Source organism: Mastomys coucha, unplaced genomic scaffold (assembly GCF_008632895.1).
Source record: "Mastomys coucha isolate ucsf_1 unplaced genomic scaffold, UCSF_Mcou_1 pScaffold15, whole genome shotgun sequence".
In the NCBI taxonomy this organism is placed as follows: Eukaryota; Metazoa; Chordata; class Mammalia; order Rodentia; family Muridae; genus Mastomys; species Mastomys coucha.
This window is the reverse complement of record NW_022196897.1, coordinates 70,895,100-70,916,982: the sequence shown is the minus strand read 5'-3', so window position 1 is coordinate 70,916,982 and position 21,883 is coordinate 70,895,100. Positions and strand designations below refer to the sequence as shown.

The following is a 21,883-nucleotide window of genomic DNA, read 5'->3' as shown; positions in this document are numbered from 1 at the left end:
TCCCTATGGACTCCAACTGGAGTTTTTCAAATACTCTTGAGTATGGGGCCAACCCTCAGAGCGAGGTCAGCCTAGCAGGGTCATGCCTTTAAAGAAACCCTTTCTTCTTCCAGAAGCTGTCAGTTGCCAAGAGCTACTGAGGCAGTGGGGAAACTTCTTGGCCAACTCTCCCCATCCCTTCTGGAATTCTGCTAGCTTGGGCGTGTGTAGGTCTTCTCCATGCTGTCACAATCAGTTCATATGGCAATCTTCCTTGTTTGCTGATAGTCAATCACCTCTCCTGGCTCTTACAGTTTTCCTGCCTGCTATTTCTTGACCACCCCTCTTAAGGGTAGGATCGAGATATAAATAATCCATTCAAGGTTAAGTATTCCAGTCTCTCATTCTCTGCTTGTTGACTAATTGTGAGTCTGTATAATAATTGTCATTCATTGCAAAAAGAGTTCTCCTGATGAGGACTGAGAGATACACTCATATGGTTATAAAGATAAGAACTTGGGGTGGGGTGCAGTTTATTACTGTGTCCATTTAGCATAATCATAATATTATTTTCTAGGCATTCATGACATTTTGGCCCAGTTTGGCACCAGGCATGAGCTTGCCACTACTGTATCAGTGGGCATGCTTTGCCAGGACAGCCATTCTTGTAGCTCACGGGATTCACAGCTGGTAAGGTTGATAATTTTGTTTCTCTTATGCTGCTGTGATTCCCAGAGCTAAGAAAGCTAGAGAGCTGGCGTGAAGTCAGCAGCAGGTTGATTTCTCTGGGTTCTGTCCCTCAGGCGTGTGTTATCTTCATCAGTAGGGTCCTTACCATAATATCTGGAGGGTAATCAAGAGCAATGACAATAGCCTGTTAAAGTCTTTGGTGTGATCCTTTGAGAGCCCACTAACTTTTCTATTTGATTTGTCTTAACACTATATAGGCTATCTTGGGCCAGGTTTCCTTGTAGTAGTAAAATCTTAGACTATCTTACCTCTATCAATGGCTATATTGTATGTGAAACAAATTGGTAAATTGTAATAATAAGTTTACTGTAAAGATTTAAGTTTTGTCAAAAAATAATGATGATAAGAGAAAAAATAATCATGTTTTGAGACATTTATATTAACATTTCCCCTCTATAATGGATTTTTTTTAAATTCATTTTTGAGAAAGGAATTCTAACCTGTAAGAAGGATGGAGGAGAAAGTTTATCTCTTGTGTTGACAGAGAAGAAATGGCTTATCTGATGTACCAAAAGAAGGGAATGCCATGTGCTAGCTAAGGCATAACTTATCTTTGCTAAACCTCAGTTTAGGATCTAGATATGTGTGGGAAATAAAGCTTCTGTTGGCCAGCTCTGTAGTGACTGGATAAATAAATAAAGAAAAAGAATATGGCTTTGGGCCTAAAATAACTCAGGATATTTAAGAAGCAGAGGAATAGAAGTTGGAGGCTACTTTTTTCTTAGAGTGAACATACGCTTTCAATATTAGGATTAGGCAACTCAACTAAAGATTAACTTACTATAACAAAAAACAAATGTAAAGTATATATGTGTACACACATATATGTGAATAACAAACCCATATATGTATGTATATGGGTTACATAGTTTTAAGACATAGTATATATATACACATATATACTTGTGTATATATGTATGTATAAAATGTATAGTAGAACAAACCATAAAGATATCCTGCAATAAGCCAAGAACAGTGTCCTCTTCAAAATTCATGAACTTCATAGAGACAGAAAAGGTTATTTCATAAGCAAACACAAGGCAGGTTTGAAAATTAAAATCAGAAGGGTACATTATATAATGTAGTGGCTGGTTAGCCAGCTGTGTTTCAAGTAACTTCTGTTTTTATTTATTTATTTATTTTATTTAGCACAGAGAGTCAAACCTAATGTCTTGCACAAGTTCTCTACTACTTACCTCATCTTTTCAACCCTAAACATCTGGGTTTTAAAACATATTTGCATTTGAAAACACTTTTTGTTTCTCAAAGTTCTTTCTGTGATGAAACAAATTTACTTGAAAATTTGATGGTTGGTGAGGCAAGTGGGGAGGGTATTTAGAAACAGGAGTGTTTTTGTTCTACTTGTACTTAAGGAAGATTGCTTTGAAAGAGAACAGAATTTTTCAGCCTTTTCAGCTTTGAGAAGGGAAATCATTCATAAACAATCCTTGAGACTGTAAGCCAGAATGGGAGAATGGGAACAAGTCCTCCCAGTGCCACTGCGGTTACACACTCCATTGGGAGTAAATGGCAGCTTCTTCAAACCTGACAAGTGTCTTTCCAACAAACCACAGGACACTTGGGGACTTGATTTGCTTACGTTGAACCCCCTTCACTGACTTGCTCTCTCCCCAAATCTGAAAGAAAACACTTAACGACTCATTCAGTTGTCAGTAAATCAAGATCTGAAAGATCACTTGCTTAAGAGTGCTGGTTGATTAATATGGAATGCATTTTAATAAAAACATGCATTTAAATGGGTTAGATGTGAACAAACACTTGCAGGATGAGTCAGTCAGCAGAAGTGTGCAAAGAGTCAGTGTCAAAAAAAAAAAAAAAAAAGGGATACAAGTAAACATACCTCCCCTGGGAATCATCTTAAAAACTGCATCTACCAATATGAGACACAATCTAGGTTGATTTTCAGTTACATTTGCCACGGTGCTATCTAGTTACCTGCCTATAGTCCATCTATGACTAACCTAAAAGATCCAGGGCAAAAGGAGTGATTCCTTCATTGCCACAGTCATTGCTTGTGATCATTGTCAGGGAAACCCAGATAAGAGCCTATAAGAGCAGGTGACAGCCATGAATTGAATCACCCACATAGACTGGATATTGTTGAGTCTCATGGAGAGAACAAGTGTCTGCTGGGTGATAGATGATTATCACATGAACTTGCTGCTGTAATCTGGACAAAGACAGGGCGATCCTCCTGCTCCACTGAATGAGGCAGTCAAGTGGAAAGCACGCCCTTATCCCTAGGAGCACATTTTTCCAGATCTCGAAGGGATGGCTTGAGGACAGAGAGCTCGAAAGTGGAGCTATTTGCATCCAGACTATTTCTTTGGCTACTGCAGCCAAGATGACTTGGCAACCACTAAGATAAATCTTACTAAGATGCATTTTTAGACCTCCGAGTTTGAAATCCAGTAGATAACAACAAAAATAAGAGCAGTGTCGGGCAGAATGTTGTGTTTGGGGAATCTCCAAACATGATTTTGAAGCACTTTGCCTTGAAGGGTTTAGCCCCAGGATATAATGAAGGAAATTTAATCTCACTGTGTGTGGAAATCATCAAAGCACCGTTTTGTTAAACTAGTCTGTTTTCCAAACGGAATAATATTTGTTTATATTCTGATTCATATATATTTCTACATACAGACAGACGACTATGAACTGGTCATCTTTTAAACATAGCTCCCAATGTTAAATTTGCTTACTCTAGACACAGTCCAAAGTTAGTCGACTATTGCTTGTTTGATCTCCTGGCATCTGCAGTTTTGAAGACTTTCATGATCTTATTTTATAAGAAAGTAGAGATGCTCATATAAGTATTTTAACGTCAAAATTTCATTGTCAATGTAAATCAGTGATTCTCAACCTTCCTAATGCTATGGCCCTTTAATACAGTTCCTCATGTTTTGGTGACCCCCCCCCAACCTTTACTATAAAATTACTTCATTGCTACTTCATAATTGCAATTGTTCACCTGTTGTGAATCATAATGTAAATACCTGATATGCAGGATATCTGATAAGGCCACATATCAGATATATACCCAGGTTGAGGACCATTGATACAGCCTCACAATAAAAAGCCCTCTAAAATAAGAAATAATAATTGCTCTTTAGGGTAAAAGTTCTTGAGAGTAACTTTGGTTTTCTAAAATATTTTATTGGTTAATTCATTCATTTATTTATGTATTCAGTAAATATTTATGAGCTTCCAGTCAGGACAGTGCACAGATGACTCAGATGTGGCTTCTGTCTTTGAAGAACCATATCAGCAAAAGAGAGGAGGATAGAAAACTTACAGTACGAAGACAGTACGACAAGAGATTGCTGAGAAAAAGAATAAACTTTATTTCAGAGGACTTTTTGTAACTCTAGTATTAAATTTATATAAATGAAACACTTCAATTATATTATTCAATGTTCTAATTATCCTAGATAAATGAAAAGTAGCATGACGTTTGAGAACAAACAAGTTTGCTGTTCCAAAGAAATTTGCTACATGTGGACTCTATACTAAAAGACAAGCTACAGATATCAGAGAATGAACAGAAAAAATTGCAAGCTAATATTTTTAAGAAGAGTAGCCTGTCATAAAAAAATAGCTCACTAGAGGCAAAACCTTAAACCAACTAATCATGTATTTAGCTTTGTAACTTTTTATTTAGTTTTTTACATTCATTTATTATTTTGTATGTGTGTGTATGTGGTGGGGGAAGGCCCTCGTATGGCATATGTGTGGAGATTGGGGGAATATTAGCAGTAGTTTATTCTTGCAGTTTTCCCTGTAGGTCATCAGGTCATCTGGCTTGGTGGGAAGCCCTTGTACCTTCTCAGCCATGTTTCTGGTCTTCTTTTATTTATTTATTTATTTATTTATTTATTTATTTATTTAGAAAAAGGTTCTTTAACACTTAATTACTTCAGATACTATGTAACCACCAAAAATAGAGGTTTGCAAATATAATGTTTACTTATAAAATTTACTTATAATTTTACTTACAATTCAAGTATTAAGCAGAAAATGAATTGTCTTTTCACAGTATGAATGATAAAATGATTCAAAATTAATCATTTTTAATAATGTGACACGGGTTGAACTAATGAGGTAAAAGTAAGATATACCCAAGTATAGCGATACAGTATCTATAAAGTTAGGTTCCTATTCATCTAACACATAAATATTGACATCTTGCTTTTATGCCAGGTAATAACAGCAATACAGTAAGGCTGGAAGCGGGTCATAGGTCAAACCGCCAGGGCTCCAATGAATCATTAACTCACTGACAATTCCAGGAAACCTGGAGCGCTCTGTACTCTTCCCAGCTCCAGATGAAACATGCTACTTTGTGATGGAGATTACACTGCTGTAATTTACCCTCCTTAGCCGACATCCTAATGAGTTATCATTGCCATGATAAGAAGAGCTTTGAAAACCGCACGTGGACATTTGCCTTCCTTTAATACAAAGCACATATCGCTCTCGCCCCAGAAAACTGCTTTCTTCTGTTTTTAAACTTTATTTTATTTTTTTTATTGATTCTGAATGATATTTGAAGTTTCACTGAAAGATTAGAAACCCACACCCATTGCCTTGAAGCAGAATGATTGAAAGCACTTATAAAACCACACGAAGATAGAGAAATACAGAAAAATCTACTCAAGTTATAAATGCCTAAGGAAAGTATAGTAACAAACCAATAAAAAGACATAAATTCATATTCAAGACAATTTTTTTGATTATGTTCTTTTGAGACAGAGTCTCACTGTACAGCCCTATTTGGCTTCAAACTCTCTATGTTACCAGGTTGGCCTTGAGCTCAGAGAAATCTGCCTGCCTCCGCCTCCAGAATCCTGGGATTAAAGGCATGTACCACTAGGCCTGGAAATACTTCCTTTGAGAATGTAACTACTTTGAAAATTACTTACTCAAAGGAAATATGGAAATTGTAGGCCAACTGTGTTTTTGGACTGAAGAAAATAATCCCACCAGTAGCCAGACTTTTTAGTCCAATCCTAAGTCATAAATTTGCTACTCATGGTTCTTCTTCCTTGAGTAGTTCTGACTTCTGGACAGATTAGCTCAGCTGTATCACATAATCAAGTACTAATTGATTCAAACAAGTGGTTCCATTATTATGAAAATCAACAGTACTTGATAAAATATGTTTTTATACAAAAACAAATAAGATAACTGCTACTCAGCATACTGAAGCTACTAACTGAGCAGGACTAGAAAAAACTACTGTCTGTTTAAGTATTATGTATACTAAATTATTTTATAAATATCAATATTTTTAAAAATAAAATACAGAGATAGATAAAATAAGCATGTGTATCCTTCTTGGTTTGAGGGGGGAGAAGTCTAAAAGTCAGGTTAAAGATTATGTTTCTCAGTATCATTCTGTAGTTCATTAAAAATTAGAATAGCTCAAGAATGTCTAATTTTAGTAGAGGTATTACTTAAAAAATGTTAGTTTCCTATGGAAATAATTTTTTCTTGTTAACATTATATTAAATTATTTTAAATTGATCCACATTTTAGGTCATGACCCTTGTAGTTAAGAAATTCTTGAAGACAATATTCAGGAGAAAATGTGATTTAAGTCTGGAGACAATTGTGCATGTAAGTATTTGGAAATTAGATTTTCCAGGGGTGAAATGTAATTAACATCTAAAATATCAATTTGTTAATTACTAAACTGTAGAAAATTTGCTTCGTATTTTTTCAATCTAGCACACTATTTTTTTAAGATGTGAGATTAATAGGATCCTTCCTGATTTTCAGATATACTTTTCATTAGATCTTAAAAAACAAATCCAGGGTTTCAGGTTTCTGATTAATAGAAGAGAAATCAGAAGATTGCTTATGATTGACAAGAACAGCTGCAGCAGCTGCCTAGGGGAGTTATTGTGGGCAGTCAGTGGAGCACATTCAATCTTACGAGCAGTGGAGTGCTCTCAATGCACGTCATAAAAAAAGCAGAAAACCTGGGATCATGTGGAAAGGGGTACTCTAATTTTATTCTGAAAATAGCTATGCTTTGTTCTCTAACAGAATTCAATCCAAGTTTGTTGTTCAGTGGTAAATATCTACTGAAGATTTTTTTGTTTCCTTTAAAAAGTAATTGCTACATGTTAATTTAAATGTATATTATTTTCAGTGGCTATACCATGACAACCATGTATAACACTAGTGTGTTAGGGTATATTAGGAAGTAAGCTTTAGGAATAGAGTCTGTTTCTTAGTATTCAGCAGGCAGATGGTGTTTGAGAGGCCATTTTTACCAGCTTAGAATGTCATCTAATATTAGATTAACATATTCATATTATTGTTCATCCCAAGAGCCTTATTTCAACAATGTAGAGGACTTTGAGAATCTTTCTATTTCCTAATTAATTTCTGTATTAATTACTCTTGTTATTGTTTTAACAAAATACCTATCAGGAACCAAATGTGAGGAGGGTTTTTTTGCTCAGAGTTTAAAGGTTTAGGCCGCGTTGTCAAAGAAAGCAACCACAGCACAGATTTGGACCGTGTGGCTACTCTGGGTCTACAAGAAGTAGGCTGCAATAGCTGCTCCCGTTCAGCTTATACTTTTGCTTTTTTATTGCGTTCGTGATCCCAGGCCACAGAATGCTACTGTCCACAGTTCTGTAGGTTTTCCCATATCAACTAACCCAAGCAGATGATCCCTCACAGTCCTGCCCAGAAGAATAACTTAAAAGGCATGATTCCTCACAGATGTGTCTCCTAGGTGATTCAAAAATCTGTTCACTGGTAATCAGTGTTAATACAAATTTAATCACAATTTCCTACAGTGAAGAATTGAAAGGACATTTTTATGTTGTTTGAATGTTAATTCTCAAAATTTGGCCTGAGATTAACTTCCTTCCTTAAATTGAAGTCAGAAAGTTATGAATAAGTACTTGTAAGAAATAAACATAAATTATATATATATATATATATGATAAAATGCAAAAGATAGTCCTGTAAAGCTGTTATGTTTGTAGTTAAATAATTGCATTCCTACTTTGGTAAAGGCAAAGAAAGCAAATTACTTCCTAATTACACAAAAATACATGTGTCTAATGTTTTATTTGTAAGTCAAATTAAACTAGATTATACTTCACTAAACTCTGTTATACTTTAAGCCATAATGCTGTCAATTTTTGTAACACATTTGACTACTAAACACATTTTTAGAATTAATGTAAAATTATAACAGATATTTTCTTTTGAAGCATATGTTGGTTTCATAAGTATTGAACTTTATTTCTTTCATTTTATTATAGCTTGAACATATAGCACATTTCATTTGGACTCTAATGATGGATAAAAAGCATATACTATGTTTTCTGTTTCTCTTGCCTCTTAATATGGTAAGCATTCACCCTACATGTTTATTTCATTAGTTATGACTATGTTTTACTTACAACATGTATCTTACTGGTAAAAGTTAATAAATACAAGTTAAAGTAGTTATTAGATGAGTAAGTTGATTTCATTTTTATATCCAATTAATACAGCAATAATCCACTTCCTTTTTGTATTTTTTATACTTTGAATTTTTATAACCGATATGGTTTGTTGGGTCCTTGGAAGGAGGTTGGGGTTTCAATGGATTCAAATGTGCAAAACTCAAAAGTGATAAAGTTGGAAAAATACTGGAATGACACTTTATAGTAGTACAAATATACAAAGCACATAAAATATGTTTACAGAGGCACATAGATTCAGAATTATCTTTGAAAAAATAATATTCTAGTCTTTAAAATTTTTCTTTTGGTCCACCAATTGATTGGCATTTATCATCTGAAAGTAACTAGGAGACATGTACTGCATTTTATATTGGTTTGCTCATTCATTAATAAATCACTTATTCAAATAGATTTTGATGCTAAATTTGGAGCAAGTATGTCTTCATATGTGTGTGTGCATCCATGTGCATCTCTACATGTATGTGTCAGAGATGTGAAGCCAGAGGTGAAGCCAGAGGATTAATAAAGTCCAAAGAGCTACATGCCTCATAGTTTACTTACTTGTAGTTTTGTTTCTCTTCATCTTTTTCTCTGAATTGAATTAAAGCAATCAACATTGCTCTTCTCTTTATATATACAAGAAACCCAGAGACATAATCTCATATAATTCTGTGCCAGCAAAGACTTTTCCTGTGACGTTTCCAAGCAAAACCCTCAAAAAGATTCAAACAAAGGAATTAAAAGAAAGTACTGAAAACTTAAATGAGCAAAAAAAAAAAAAAGCAGTATTATATTTCTGTGAGTGTATGCACTGGAAAACACCTTCGAGTCTAGAAGCTGTCCAAAGTCTGCACATATAAGATGTTATCTTGGGTAACTGACTAGACTTCAAAAGACAGAACTGTTCCTTCAGTTAAGTGTGCCCACAAGAGTCACCATGAGTTCTCTGCAGGCAATACTGTAGCATCTTACCTAATTAGCATCACGTACTATAAGGAGCAGAGACCTCGTCCCTTGAATTCATTCATGAAGAGTGTGTAAATATATGAATTACTATTACTTTGCTTAATTTCTAACAAAACTTTCTTAGAAAAATGGTTTTATGTGTTCTTTTTTTCTAATGTTGTCCTGGGATAGGCAGGATACTTGCTTAGCCTACGTGAGGCACTAGGTTCAACCTACAGTATTAAAGGATAAAATCAAATGACTTAAAAGTAGTTTTGATGTTCTAGAATTTCATTTATTACTTCACAGGGTGACTGCTTTCTAAATCTCTCAGAAAATTCAAGCCTACCAGAAAAATAAGTCAATATTAATGCCAATCAAGCAATGTGTTGCCAAAACAGTGAGGAAATTATTATTTTGACATTACAGATGTACAAAGTTTGATTATTTTCCATGTGGCCAGTACTCCTTGGTATCTGGATGCCATTTTCTACTATTTTATAAGAGTCTTGGAAGTAGTGGTGCATAGCTTACCGACATTGAAAGAGCAGGTAAACCACCAAGGGACTCTAGAGATAATTGTTTGCATTTTCGAACAAATGTTTAAACTGCGTTGTCAGCCAACTACCACAGGCTTTGGGAGCCAATGGAGCCTGTCAGTGCTGTCATTGGCGGCACCCCGAAGGCTGTTTGAAACCGGACACACTTTAGACTATGGAAATTGGCAAACACTACGCATTAGGGGGTTGCTTCATGAAAGTCATTTTGTATCCAAACACCACGGCTCTTGCTGTTTTCCACCAGGCTTCTAACAAAGATTTCCATCATCCTAAAGCCGTTGTTGCTTTACTCCCTTAGGGTCTTGTCTCAGCAGAGTCGGAAGAAGGCGTGAACCAAACAGACTTGGGAGTCACTAGAAACAAGATCATGACAGCTCAATATGAATGTTACCAGAAGATTATGCAAGATCCCATTCAACAAACAGAAGGTAGCTGCAACTAGCACTAGATGCACTTAACATGTAATTAAAAAAAAAAACCCAACTGTCTATGAGGGTTCTTACATCCACTAATAAAAATTAATTAGTTGCTTGTTTTCTGGTTTATGTACAAATTTTATTATGCATTTGTGAAGTATGTTTTATGACATGATCCAACTTCTTCTTTTTAGTAAAATTTAACAAAATACTTCATCCACTGAAGTTTTCGGAATGATCCATTAGAAGTTGCAAAAATATTCAAAATACTAACAGATATTAACACTAAGACAAGTCAATAACTATTGACCATCAGTTCATGTAATTTATAAATTTACCTTTTTTTTTATAAAATACTTTGTTTAATAGAACTTGCATGTGACTGCAATTCTATGTTAACTGGCATCATTTTCTTTCATATTATTGTTTTAAAAGTATTGAACTAACTCCTTGCAAATGATCTAGATGAAGGTTTAAGTACTAAAAATAATGTTGAGTAACAGGAAAATATTTTCATTATAAAACAATTCTGTGGTAAAGTAGTTCAGGATCACTATTTTATCTCAGAACTTTACAGTGCATTTTGCAATTTGTAAAAAATACTTTAAAGTAGACTAAATATCTTCTAAAGATACTTTGTGTTTCTGAAATCCATCTTAAAGATATCTATCTCACTCTGACACCACAGAACCCACTGGGGAAAAAATAGACATTGTGATACACCACGCTACCCATGTTGAAATGTTCTACACACAGACTTTTATAATGGCAACTTGGACATGTGTAATATGATTTCTAAAGCAATATAAGTGTTCTTCTGTAGATCACAAAATTTATTTTACAAGCCATATATGATGGGAAACATTTTAAGTTTATTTAAGATGATAGGAAAGAAAGCTGTGGTTGTCTTAGTTGCTTTGTTTGTTTCGAGACAGGGTTTCTCTGTATAGCCCTGGCTGTCCTGGAACTCACTCTGTAGACCAGGCTGTCCTAGGACTCAGAAATCTGCCTGCCTCTGCCTCCCAAGTGCTAAGATTAAAGGCGTGCACCACCACTGCCCGGCCTTAGTTGCTTTTTAAAGGTTTGTAATTATTTAGCGTTTTCAGATACCAGCATTATTATGGCTCTATTGGAGTTAAAATGGTCACAAGACTGTTATACAGATACATGGTTATTAACAAATATTGCATGCAGCAGTCAATGTTCTACTTAATTTTGATGACTTAGAGATTGTTATAGATTTTTGATTAGATATCTTTAGAACATTGTTGTTATTTTATTATACATAATTTTGTTTTACATATATGAAATATATATAATATATTATAAAAGATTGTTTATACTCACATTGATGAAAGCATAAAATGATTACAGTTAAAATGTTAAAATAGTAATATTGACTAGAAGGTATTTGTTTCAGAAAATTCTCAAATATTTTCCTTAACAAAACAGTTTTTTGCCTGCAGTGCAAAAAACTTTTCACTTTCAGTCCCAGAACTTGGGAGGCAAAGGCAGGTTGACCTCTGTGAGTTTAAGGCTAGGTTGCTCTATAGAGTGAATTCCAAGACAGCCAGGGCTACATAAAGAAACCCTGTCTTGAAAAGCAAAACAAAAACAAATGGGGGTGGGGGAAAGAATATAGTTTCTAAAATAAAACATGATTTACTTTTTGCTTTAAAAAAATTAAATACAGTAATTAACTAATACACTAATTAACCACTGCCTCATGGCTAAATACAATCATCAAAGATAGCCTGATTTATTGAACAATCGTTTTGAAGAAATGAAACTGAATCTAATATTTATGCAGTCATTTCTGTTTGGATTGAAGTCCATTGGTAATAATTCTTAATTGTTGTTGTAGGAGTGATTGCAGTGTGTGACAAAAATCAAGCAACTGTGACTTTCATACATCTTCATCTCCAGGAGGCTTCTTCACACAAGGCACTGAGAAACATTCCTTAAGAGTTGATTCATGGGAAGCCACAGAGACTTGCTGACCCTTCCCTTTTATTTTCTCTCTAAGGCCTTTACTGCAACAGGACCTGGGATGGATGGCTCTGCTGGAATGACGTTGCAGCAGGGACGGAATCAATGCAATACTGCCCTGATTACTTTCAGGATTTTGATCCTTCAGGTAGATACTGGAATTTAATTACAGATCTTGCTGAAATCTGTAGAGTGAACATTGTTATTTAATATTTATAAATGTTATTAAATATTAAGGACATGTTATTAAATGCATTTGGAACTTATCACAAAAGTAGTCTTGAAAGATTTGCAGTATATAACTCTCTTAGTTTTAACTCTCTACTTCTGAATTCATTTAACCAAAAGAAAAAGATTGAATAGAAACTATAAATATAGTAAAACCTTTTTAATTTTTTCTTTTTATTAAAGAGAAGGTTACAAAGATCTGTGACCAAGATGGACACTGGTTTCGGCATCCAGATAGTAACAGAACATGGACCAACTACACCCTGTGCAATAACAGCACACATGAGAAAGTGAAGGTATGTAACAATCATGAGTTGAAATTTGACTTAGATTTTAAAATCAGAGCAATGCAGTACTGATGAAAAGAAGTCAGTGTTCCATTCCACAATAAAAGTGTTTCCTAATATCATCTGAGAAGAACAATGAAAAAAATCTGTGGAAAAGCTGTTATTAATTCTGTCATTACACTAGGGAAGTAACCCTGTTAGGTAACTGTGTATTTACAAGTCAATGCCTCAGAATCGGGGTTTCAGATTTTCCAAAGAAAATATAACTTAAAAGTGTAATATAAGGGAAAACTTTCATTTCTAGTGAAATTCTAGAATTACCTCAAAAATTGTTCTTAGGCAAACAGGATATGCTCAGTGGGATTTAAACCTTCACCTGCTCCTCCGAAGAAGGCGCCCGTCCTAACTGGCTGTGCGGGACACTGCCACTCTTGTTCCTGCTTTGAACTTAAAGTTAAAGCCACGGTTAAGGACAATAGTCAGAGTAAAGCTTGATTGAGACATTTTTATGTATTTTCAGTTGTATGTGTATATGATTAAAAATGTGGACACTGATATGTACTTCCTGTTTGTTACTTTATCTGCCCCATGGCCATGGATAAGAAAACCCTCTTGTGCTCAACAAGCGGACTGTCTTCCAGCGGCCCCGCAAGCCATCACTGTTATACATCACGTGTGCGCTGCATATTTAGAGGTGTTTAAGTTACCAGCCCAAACCCAAACCCAACCAACCAAATAGCTAACCAACCAGCCAATCAACCAACCAAGCAAACAATCAAATAAAGAAAATCTCTGTAAATGATATGATAAAAGAAAACAGAAAAAGAAAGAAAGCAAAAATTAAGAGAATGTTAAAATACATTTATATAGATCGAAGGATCTTTCAAGTTTCCATAGTAAGATCTGTCTCCGAGCCTCAGACTTGTGAAAAGAAATAGAAAATCTCAGTGGGTAAAGAAAGCCTTATCAGGTATTTAATTTTGAGTAAAGCAAATCATTGAGTATTCTTTGATTTTTGAATATATAACACTATACAGTATAAACTAGATCAATAAGTGCATTGCCTTAAAGATACAACGTGACTTCTGATTCCTTAAGGAAAAGAATACATGGTTTATAAGTTTTTAATAACATTTGGTAAATTTATATAGATATTTTTCATTTATATATTTTCAAATATTTATTGGTTTTCAATCAAGTGATTGTAAATCTATCTACATGTGCTTTTAAAGTTAGAATTTATTCCTTTGAATTTTATCTAGTATATATGTAGATTTTTAGATACAGGGTTCATTCTATTCTTTTTTCTTATCACACAATTATAGACCGCACTGAATCTGTTCTACCTAACTATAATTGGACATGGATTATCTATTGTATCTCTGTTCATCTCTCTCATCATATTTTTTTACTTCAAGTAAGTATATTTAAATCTTTTTTTAATTTGACAACTGTGGTGAATTCAGATTAAGTGCATATTGAGCTCATGTGTGAACAAAATATACAAGAGATAAGTAACAATATTAAGTTTTATATTTAAAGTAAACTGGAGTATTTTTTACTTTATTTTAGTTTTATAAATAAGCAGGATATGAATGGGCTATCTTAGTCCTAATTCTATAAGATTATTAGGCATATAAAATTAGAGTACATGCTTTGATCATGCTGATTTAGGGCCCTGTTCTCTTAGTATCCTCTGTCACCTCTGGCTTTTACTTTCTTTTAGCTTCCTCTTACCTAGGGTTTTCCGAGCCCTGAGGGGAGGGATTTGATGGAGACATCCCATTTATGGCTTAGTGTTCAGAGTTCTCGTTCTCTGCATAAAGTCTGTCTGTGGGTCTCTGTATTTGTTCCCATCTGCTGCAGGAAGAAGCTTCTCTGATAATGGCGGTGCAAGACAATGATCTATGTGTACTACAGAATGTCATTAGGAGTCATATTATTGCTACATTTTTAAAAGAACAGTTTAAGAATATTTGGTTTTGCCTTAGGTCCCTACTCTCAGGTTCTTGGCCACCTGCTCAATGTCAGGTATGGGCAATCTCATGGAGTAGGCCTTAGGTCAAATTAGATATTGGTTGGTTACACCCAGTCTTCGTGCCACCATTGCACTAGCATACTGTGCAGGCAGGGATACCATTGTAGATCAAGTGGCTGGTTCAGTGTTTAAAAATTTTCTCTTTTGGTAACATGCTGAATGCTTTCCTGTGCCAAAGATGCTAGAATATAGGGATGAAGGCTCCATGTAGGCACTATATTGATTTGTCTATGTTCAATGAGTTGTGCAGATGTTGTATCCAGCAATGGGGTCTTGCTGTCAGTTTGTGGAGAGCAATCTCTAGTCTTGGCATCCTTTGGGCACATGTCTAAGAGTGATACAGCTGGATCTTGATGTAGATTGAGTCTCATCTTCCTGAGGAACTGCCACACTCATTTTAATAATAGCTGAACTTCTGATATATACATATATATACACACACACGTATATATGTATATATATACATATACACATACATATATATGTATATATATATATATATATATACACATACACATATATATGTATGTGTGTGTGCGCACATGTGTGTGCTGTGCACCATGGGCAAGTCTAGTATGCATAGAGGCCAGAAGAGGCATTAGATCTCCTGAAACTGGAGTTACAGACAGTTGTAAGCCTTTGCATGGGTCTGGGAATTTAACCTGGATTCTCTACAAGAGTAGCCAATTCGCTTAGCCACTGATGCATCCTCTAGCCCCAGTTTTTACAATATTTTTAGTTTTATTCTGCAAACATTTTATATTTTTCAAAGTCTTGCAATTTCTTGATCAAAGATATGTGTTTTTGTGCTTCTTGAACTATATCAATTCAAAAGTCTCCCACAAACAATATTCTCAGAATGAATTCATAACGTCCAGCTCTTCCAAACCTAAGATAGGTTTCTTACAAACTAACCCATCTTCACCGGTGATGTCTCCAGAAGCTCAGTGGCATTCATCAGATATTTAGCAATAATCTGTGAGTCCATTCTCCCTTTCATTTCTCCTTAGAGTCCTTTTTTTTTGTTTTTGTTTTTTGTTTTGTTTTTTTTGTTTTATTTTTCAAGACAGGATGTCTCTGTGTAGCCCTGGCTGTCCTGGAACTCACTCTGTAGATCAGGCTGGCCTTGAACTCAGAAATCTACTTGCCTTTGCCTCCCAAGTGTTGGGATTAAAGGCATGCGCCACCACCACCTATCCTTATAGTCCTTTTAATATTCTTACCAAATCCAGTTTTAATCATCTCTGATACCATTACTACTAAGTATGTTCTATGTAACTTTAAAACTTATTATTATTTCTTATCAGGAACTCACTGTGTAGCCATTGCTGGCCTGAAACTGTATGTAGATTTGGCTAGTTCCAGACTCATTGAGATCTGTCTACCTCTGCCTTCCAAATGCTGGGATTGAAGGTGTGTTCCACCACACCCAGCTGCTATTCTAATGGTTTTTAAAAATCAGTTTCCTTTATTCAACTGTAGATAATCTTTAAAAAAAAAACTGGCATTAAATGCAGACCTTATTTGTTATTCTCTGCTTCAAAACATTAGAGTGCTTTTTATCTGCACCTTACATGAACATGAAAGTATTAATGAATCTTGCTTTTTATTTTCTCTGCCTCCCTAGCCTGGTTAAATGCTTCATATCTGGGAATTATACTTGATCATTTTCTCAGTGGATTCTTCCTGAATTCCTTACTAAAGCTGTAATTAGTTACAGTGGACAAAGTGTAAAAATTTAAAAGCATTTGAAAGATAATAATCTCTTTAAATTAAAAACCATTCCAGTTGAGACTCTTCAGATTAAACTGTCTCTATTTTTTAATGTAATAAGCCAAAACATCCAAGGGCATTAAGTTTCTGAAGGCGATAAAGTTAATAGCAATTACAGTGCATTCCAAAACCAGTAGTAAGAAAGAAAACAATGGTGTCCTGGAATTCTAGGCCATATGCCCTCATGCAATTTTGATTTAGCAAAGATGTCAGTAGAGTACCCAACAAGTGAAAAGCAAAATTAATACTTCTTCATCATATGAAAAAAAAATCCAAGAGTTAATAAAATAAATGCTCACTGGGCTTATGAGACAAATGGGGCTGCCAAGGCAAACAATACTGAAGCCAAACTGGACCAGGAAAAGTATACAATCAGTCTAAATCTCTAATCAGACTGCTCATTCATTCAGTTCTCAATGGAGAAACTCTTGTCATAATAAATGGCTTATCAAGGGGGTTGGGAAATTAAGGGCAACAATAGCTATGTTAACCTAATCATAACAGCACAAAGAAGTTGTCATACAGGATTAAGATGCACAGTGATAGGAGCATAACATCATAAGTACAAATAATTATAATTAGGAATAGAGTGTGTACAGTAACAAAGAGAAATAGGCACTTTTATCTAAAAACCTCTTAAAAGCTAAACAAAATGTAGCGAACACCTAGTTATCAATAGGCCTAATTGTCACTCAGACAGAAATCATGTACTAAGCCATCAAGAATATTCACATGGCAGGTCAGAGAAAAGACTCAGTCAGTGAAGTGCTCTCTACATAAGTATGAGGACTTGAGTTTGGATCTTCAGCATCCATGTAAAGAGGTGGGAGCAAGAAACTGGAGCCTCTAATCCCAGTGCTGGGGAGATAAGGAACTCTAAGGTCCTGCTGGCCAGTCAATCCAGCCAAAATGGCAAGCTCCAGGTTCAAAGAAACATACTGCTTTAGAAAGGACAGAATGTCTGAGGGAAATGTCTAGTGTCAACTGGTGGCCTCCACATGTATAAAAACATGTACTTGTGCTTGTTCCCACACATGCACAACATGCTGAACACATTCATACAAGAATATTATAGTCAGTTGCTCTTATTTTGGGTTCATAGCTGGAACTGAGGACTTCCAATGTTCTTTCAAAGTTTAAGAATCTATGAATGGAGAAGGAATTTTGCAATGGGAATTAGAGTGAGTTATGTTTAAGTTAAAATATGTAACAGAAGCTTGTATTTGTAAAATATTTTCGTGCAAAAGAAAGCTAATCATTGATATGAATTGGAAAGAATTTCTGGCTTAGTGTTTGGTGTCTTTACTTATATCTGTTTTATTCTAAAATCAAACACCATTCAACCAACATTTAAAGATTAAGACTTAAAACCTCCAAACTATCTATGGAAATCACTTTTTCAAAGCGGAACTTGTATGTTTATTTAAAATACATTAGTTTCAAAGATATAATAGGCAGATATAACCTTCATTCCCAAAGAGGCCAGAAATTTCATATTGTCCCTAATTCTGTTCTCATGCTTTGTAAATAAGTAGCTCATTATGTTAAGTCATAAAAGACTAAGATTATATATAGTGTTATAAATATGGTTTTGAGTCTAAATAATTAGGAATAGAGTTTGTATAATAAGAGAAAAAAAGAATTCAAGTATTGGTAATGCACACCTTTAATCTCAGCACTTGAGAGTCAGAGGTAGGCGGATCTTTGAGTTCAAGAAATTATGTGGCTAATTAAAAAGTTTCTAGGAAAAAGGACAATTGAAAACATTAAAGATCAATATGTAATAAATACAAGTACTTGATATTTGCTAAAAATTTTGCTCTTAAAAGTAGTGATAAATGTGGTGTGGGCTGGGGAAGACACCCAGAAGCCTGCCAGCCATGTGGCTTACCTGCAGCAGGAGCCACTGCAATGTGCAAGTATGTGCTGGAGAGATGGGAGAGAAAGAGAAGCAGACAGGTTTAAGCCTTGTGCAGAGAGGTGGAACTGGAGACTCGAGGGTGGAGAGGAACGGCCAGATGGGAGTAGTCTGCCCTGCCACCTGAAACCATGGTGAAGTTATGGCTTGTGCTGACACTGAGGGCCATGCCTGGGTCTGTGACCATGTAGCGTCAAGGATCAGTGTTAATTTCCGTGACTCATATTACTACTAAAGACCATGTGGACATCTTTGTCTGGGCTGCTACTTGGACCATGCTGATGTCCAAGGGCTGTGCAGATCTAGCCTGGCCTCTCACTGGTTAAGCATTCTGGACGGCTGGCCTCACTTCCCGCCAGCTGCAGCCCTTGAGAGAGGGCCCTGAACCTTGCATAGGCAACACAGTAGAGCTGAACCTGAGGATGCGATTGGGGATGACCCAGCCTGAAGGGCATGAACACAAAAGAGCTGGCCCTGGTCTGAGGTCTCGCGGGTGGGAGAAGTGTCCTTGCCCCTCAATGGCTGTAGCACTCAGAAGAGCTGGCCTTGCATCTTGCCTGGGAAGCACAAGGCTGGTGGCAATGGCTAAGGCAAGGTGGTCTGAGGGTGTGAGAGTGTGGGAGCTGGCTCAGCCCTTCTCCGGCTGCAGCATTGGTTGAGCTAGCCAGGGCAGTGCTGGAGAACTCCCCCTGGTGGTGTGACTTTGGGAGAGCTGGTAGGTTGACCAACTCAGCTGCCACCCAGGCTCAAATCCAGGGCTTTGAGCTGGCCCATCCCTACGTCTACCCCAGGGATGAACTGCTGGAGTGCATGAAAGGGCCAAGCCTGTAGATCCAAAGCTGCAGGATCTCCATGACACAAGGCTCCACAAGATATTTGAGAAGCGTTCCAGTGTGGATCAAGGACTGATAGTGTGTAGCAGAAGCCAGAGCTCTCAAACCAGACCAGTGACTCATTGCAATGAATATTTTCAAGTAAAGATGTGTGGACAAAAGGGTATACTTTGTGACACACTTCAGCTTCCACTGGGAGATAGTTTTTATGCTTTTTTTTCTTTTGGGTAGGGAGGTTGCAAGGTTGTAAGATGGATATGAAGGAATGGGGAGATGAGTGGGATTGGGGCACAGAATGTGAAACTCACAAAGAATCAATAAAAAATTTAAAATATTCTATAATGCACAAAATTAAAATCTTGTTAAATTAAATGAATCATCTAACAACTTAAGAAATTTGGTTCTTGGCCTCTACAAAAATATTAAAAGACAGAAAATAATTACTTTACTTATACTTAACCTTTATACTAAAATTAAAATGAATTGTTTATTTGCTGGGCTTTATTGAAAATTATCAAGCATCTTTTAGTTGTGAGTTAGTATGACAGGCACACCTTTGAATCTGGACATAATTTTAACAAATGGAGCAAGAGTGTTTAAAAGCATTGTCCACATGTTATAACCAAGCAATTTTTGAAAATATTAATGCAGTGCTATAAAGATCTGTAAGAACATAAAGGAAGAGGGACCCATCTGACTCACGAGTCAAAGATTTGTGATACAATATTGCCATTGAAAAGTTATGTTTCTAAAATTAGCTATTTTACTGCATCAAATGGAGAATTACACTGCCATTTGACATTAAAAATCTTTTATGTTGTTGCTTAAACATGTATTAAATGGGTGTATAAATACTGTACTGTGCTATACATAAAAAAGAAAGAAAGTATGTTTCTTGGATGAACAGAATTTCAAAAGGTAGAAAGTGTGAACTAGAAGCCATAAGATAGTGTCTAGACTAATTCTTACCTTTACTTACTTTCCAGTAAAGAACTAACTTTCCTAGGTCCTTCTAAATCTATTATCTTTCTGTTTGACTTAGCTATTTTCTTTGACTTGAACATTCTTGAATTATAGTTTGAACAAAAAGAAACTAAACGAAACAAAACAAAACTGATTTTCCTTTGTTATTAAATAAGCCTTATGTGAAATGTGACAAATGTTCAAGTAAGGAGAACAGGAACCATTTTTTTTGTTTTGGTTCTTCACACACTTCCCACACCCTAAGTATCTTGCACAAAGTTGGCAGTCAATAAACATTTGACGGATGAAGACATAAAGGCTTCGTAGGTTTCATCCAGGGCTGACTTGTCCATGCCTTATCTTTAACTTCTGACAAATTCCTTGAAGTTTTCTAGTCTTTATTTTCTCCATCAAGAAAGAAAGCAATTAGATTAGGACTTTGAATTCTAATCTGTAGAGGTATCCAAGGAAAATAAGACAGCAGACTGTAGATTAAAAAAAAAAAGAAGCTCTGGGCACCTCAGAAATTCCTAGGTTTAAATGCTGCATAAAGTATGCTCATCGACTGTTGAGGATGATAGAAATTCATGACAAATAACCTGGAAACAATTTCTAGAGGAGCTGATGTTTCAGATAAAATCACTGTGTGTGAGAAAAACCCACCAGCATATCCCTTCTGCCTCTTAACCCAGCTCCTTACACTGCAGCCTTCCTCAGCTAGTCTTTTGTAGAGTAAACTCTTTTCTCCACTTTGGTAATCAAGGGTCACTGACCCACCCTGATAAAAACCCAGAACTATACACAATGTTGATTTAGGGTACTGTTTGTTATGTTTTGTTTAGAAAGGGAAGACAACAGTTCTCTACTCATCCATGCTTTAAATTAGAAACAGAGAACACGAAATGCTGTTCACCAGATAGATTTGTTTTATATTAGAGCCAATTAAAGTAAAAAGATCAGGAAAATGAAAGAAAGAACAGAAAGGGAGGGGGAGAGACAGAGCCATAACTTTGGGGTTTTCCAAGCCCTCAGAGGCAACGACTTACTCAGAATAATCTTTGGAAAAACAAAGCAGAACTCTAGATAAAAAATAAATAAACTTTACTGGAATTAGTTACAAATTATGTCTTAATTACTGTGCAAAAGCTGAAAGCATAGCAAACCTGCCTTTTACTTTCAACTCAGATAAAAGGCTTGCACATAAAAGGGAGCATGCAGCATCTATCTGACTTGTCAAGGGAAACATGGTTCTTTTTTTTTTCTATTTTCTTCAATTTGCTTTAATTTCTTGAAAGAACATCTCTGCTGAAATTTTTGATGCTAATTTTAACTTTTAAAGTAAGTTGCATATTGTCAAGCATGTAGAAATAATCTCTCTAGGTTATTGAAATGAGTTCCAAATAAAATACAGCAGGGAAAAAAAAGATCCCATTGGCGAGTCAAGCATTCTCAACTTAGTGAGGTAGCCTTATAGTACTCATGCATAATGGCTATGTGCTTTGTGCATCTATGTTTCAAGGTGAATGACCCAAGCTCTTACCTTTGTTCTCAGATTCATCTAAATATTTTCAGTCAGTTTCATGAACTTCTGTTTTATTTGTCTGCACATTTCTCTTGAATTAAAGCAGGTATTGTTTTTCCTTATAGCCATATTTTTTTCTGAGGAAATTATAGATAATTCGGCCCTTAAGATAGCTGAAAACCAAAG

General features: G+C 35.6%; 1 protein-coding gene across 2 annotated transcripts in view; it reads left to right on the top strand.

Annotated features, from left to right (window-relative positions):
- The window catches only part of Calcrl (calcitonin receptor like receptor), an 87,166-nt gene that overhangs the window by 39,910 nt on the left and 25,373 nt on the right, over window positions 1-21,883 (top strand). For both annotated transcript variants that reach the window (XM_031370814.1, XM_031370813.1), the window contains 6 exons: window positions 6,289-6,369; window positions 8,040-8,126; window positions 10,029-10,158; window positions 12,173-12,283; window positions 12,547-12,659; window positions 13,976-14,067. In XM_031370814.1, the coding sequence (XP_031226674.1) occupies window positions 6,292-6,369; window positions 8,040-8,126; window positions 10,029-10,158; window positions 12,173-12,283; window positions 12,547-12,659; window positions 13,976-14,067 (611 nt within the window). In that variant the 5' untranslated portion in view covers window positions 6,289-6,291. The remainder of the gene's footprint in view (window positions 1-6,288; window positions 6,370-8,039; window positions 8,127-10,028; window positions 10,159-12,172; window positions 12,284-12,546; window positions 12,660-13,975; window positions 14,068-21,883) is intronic.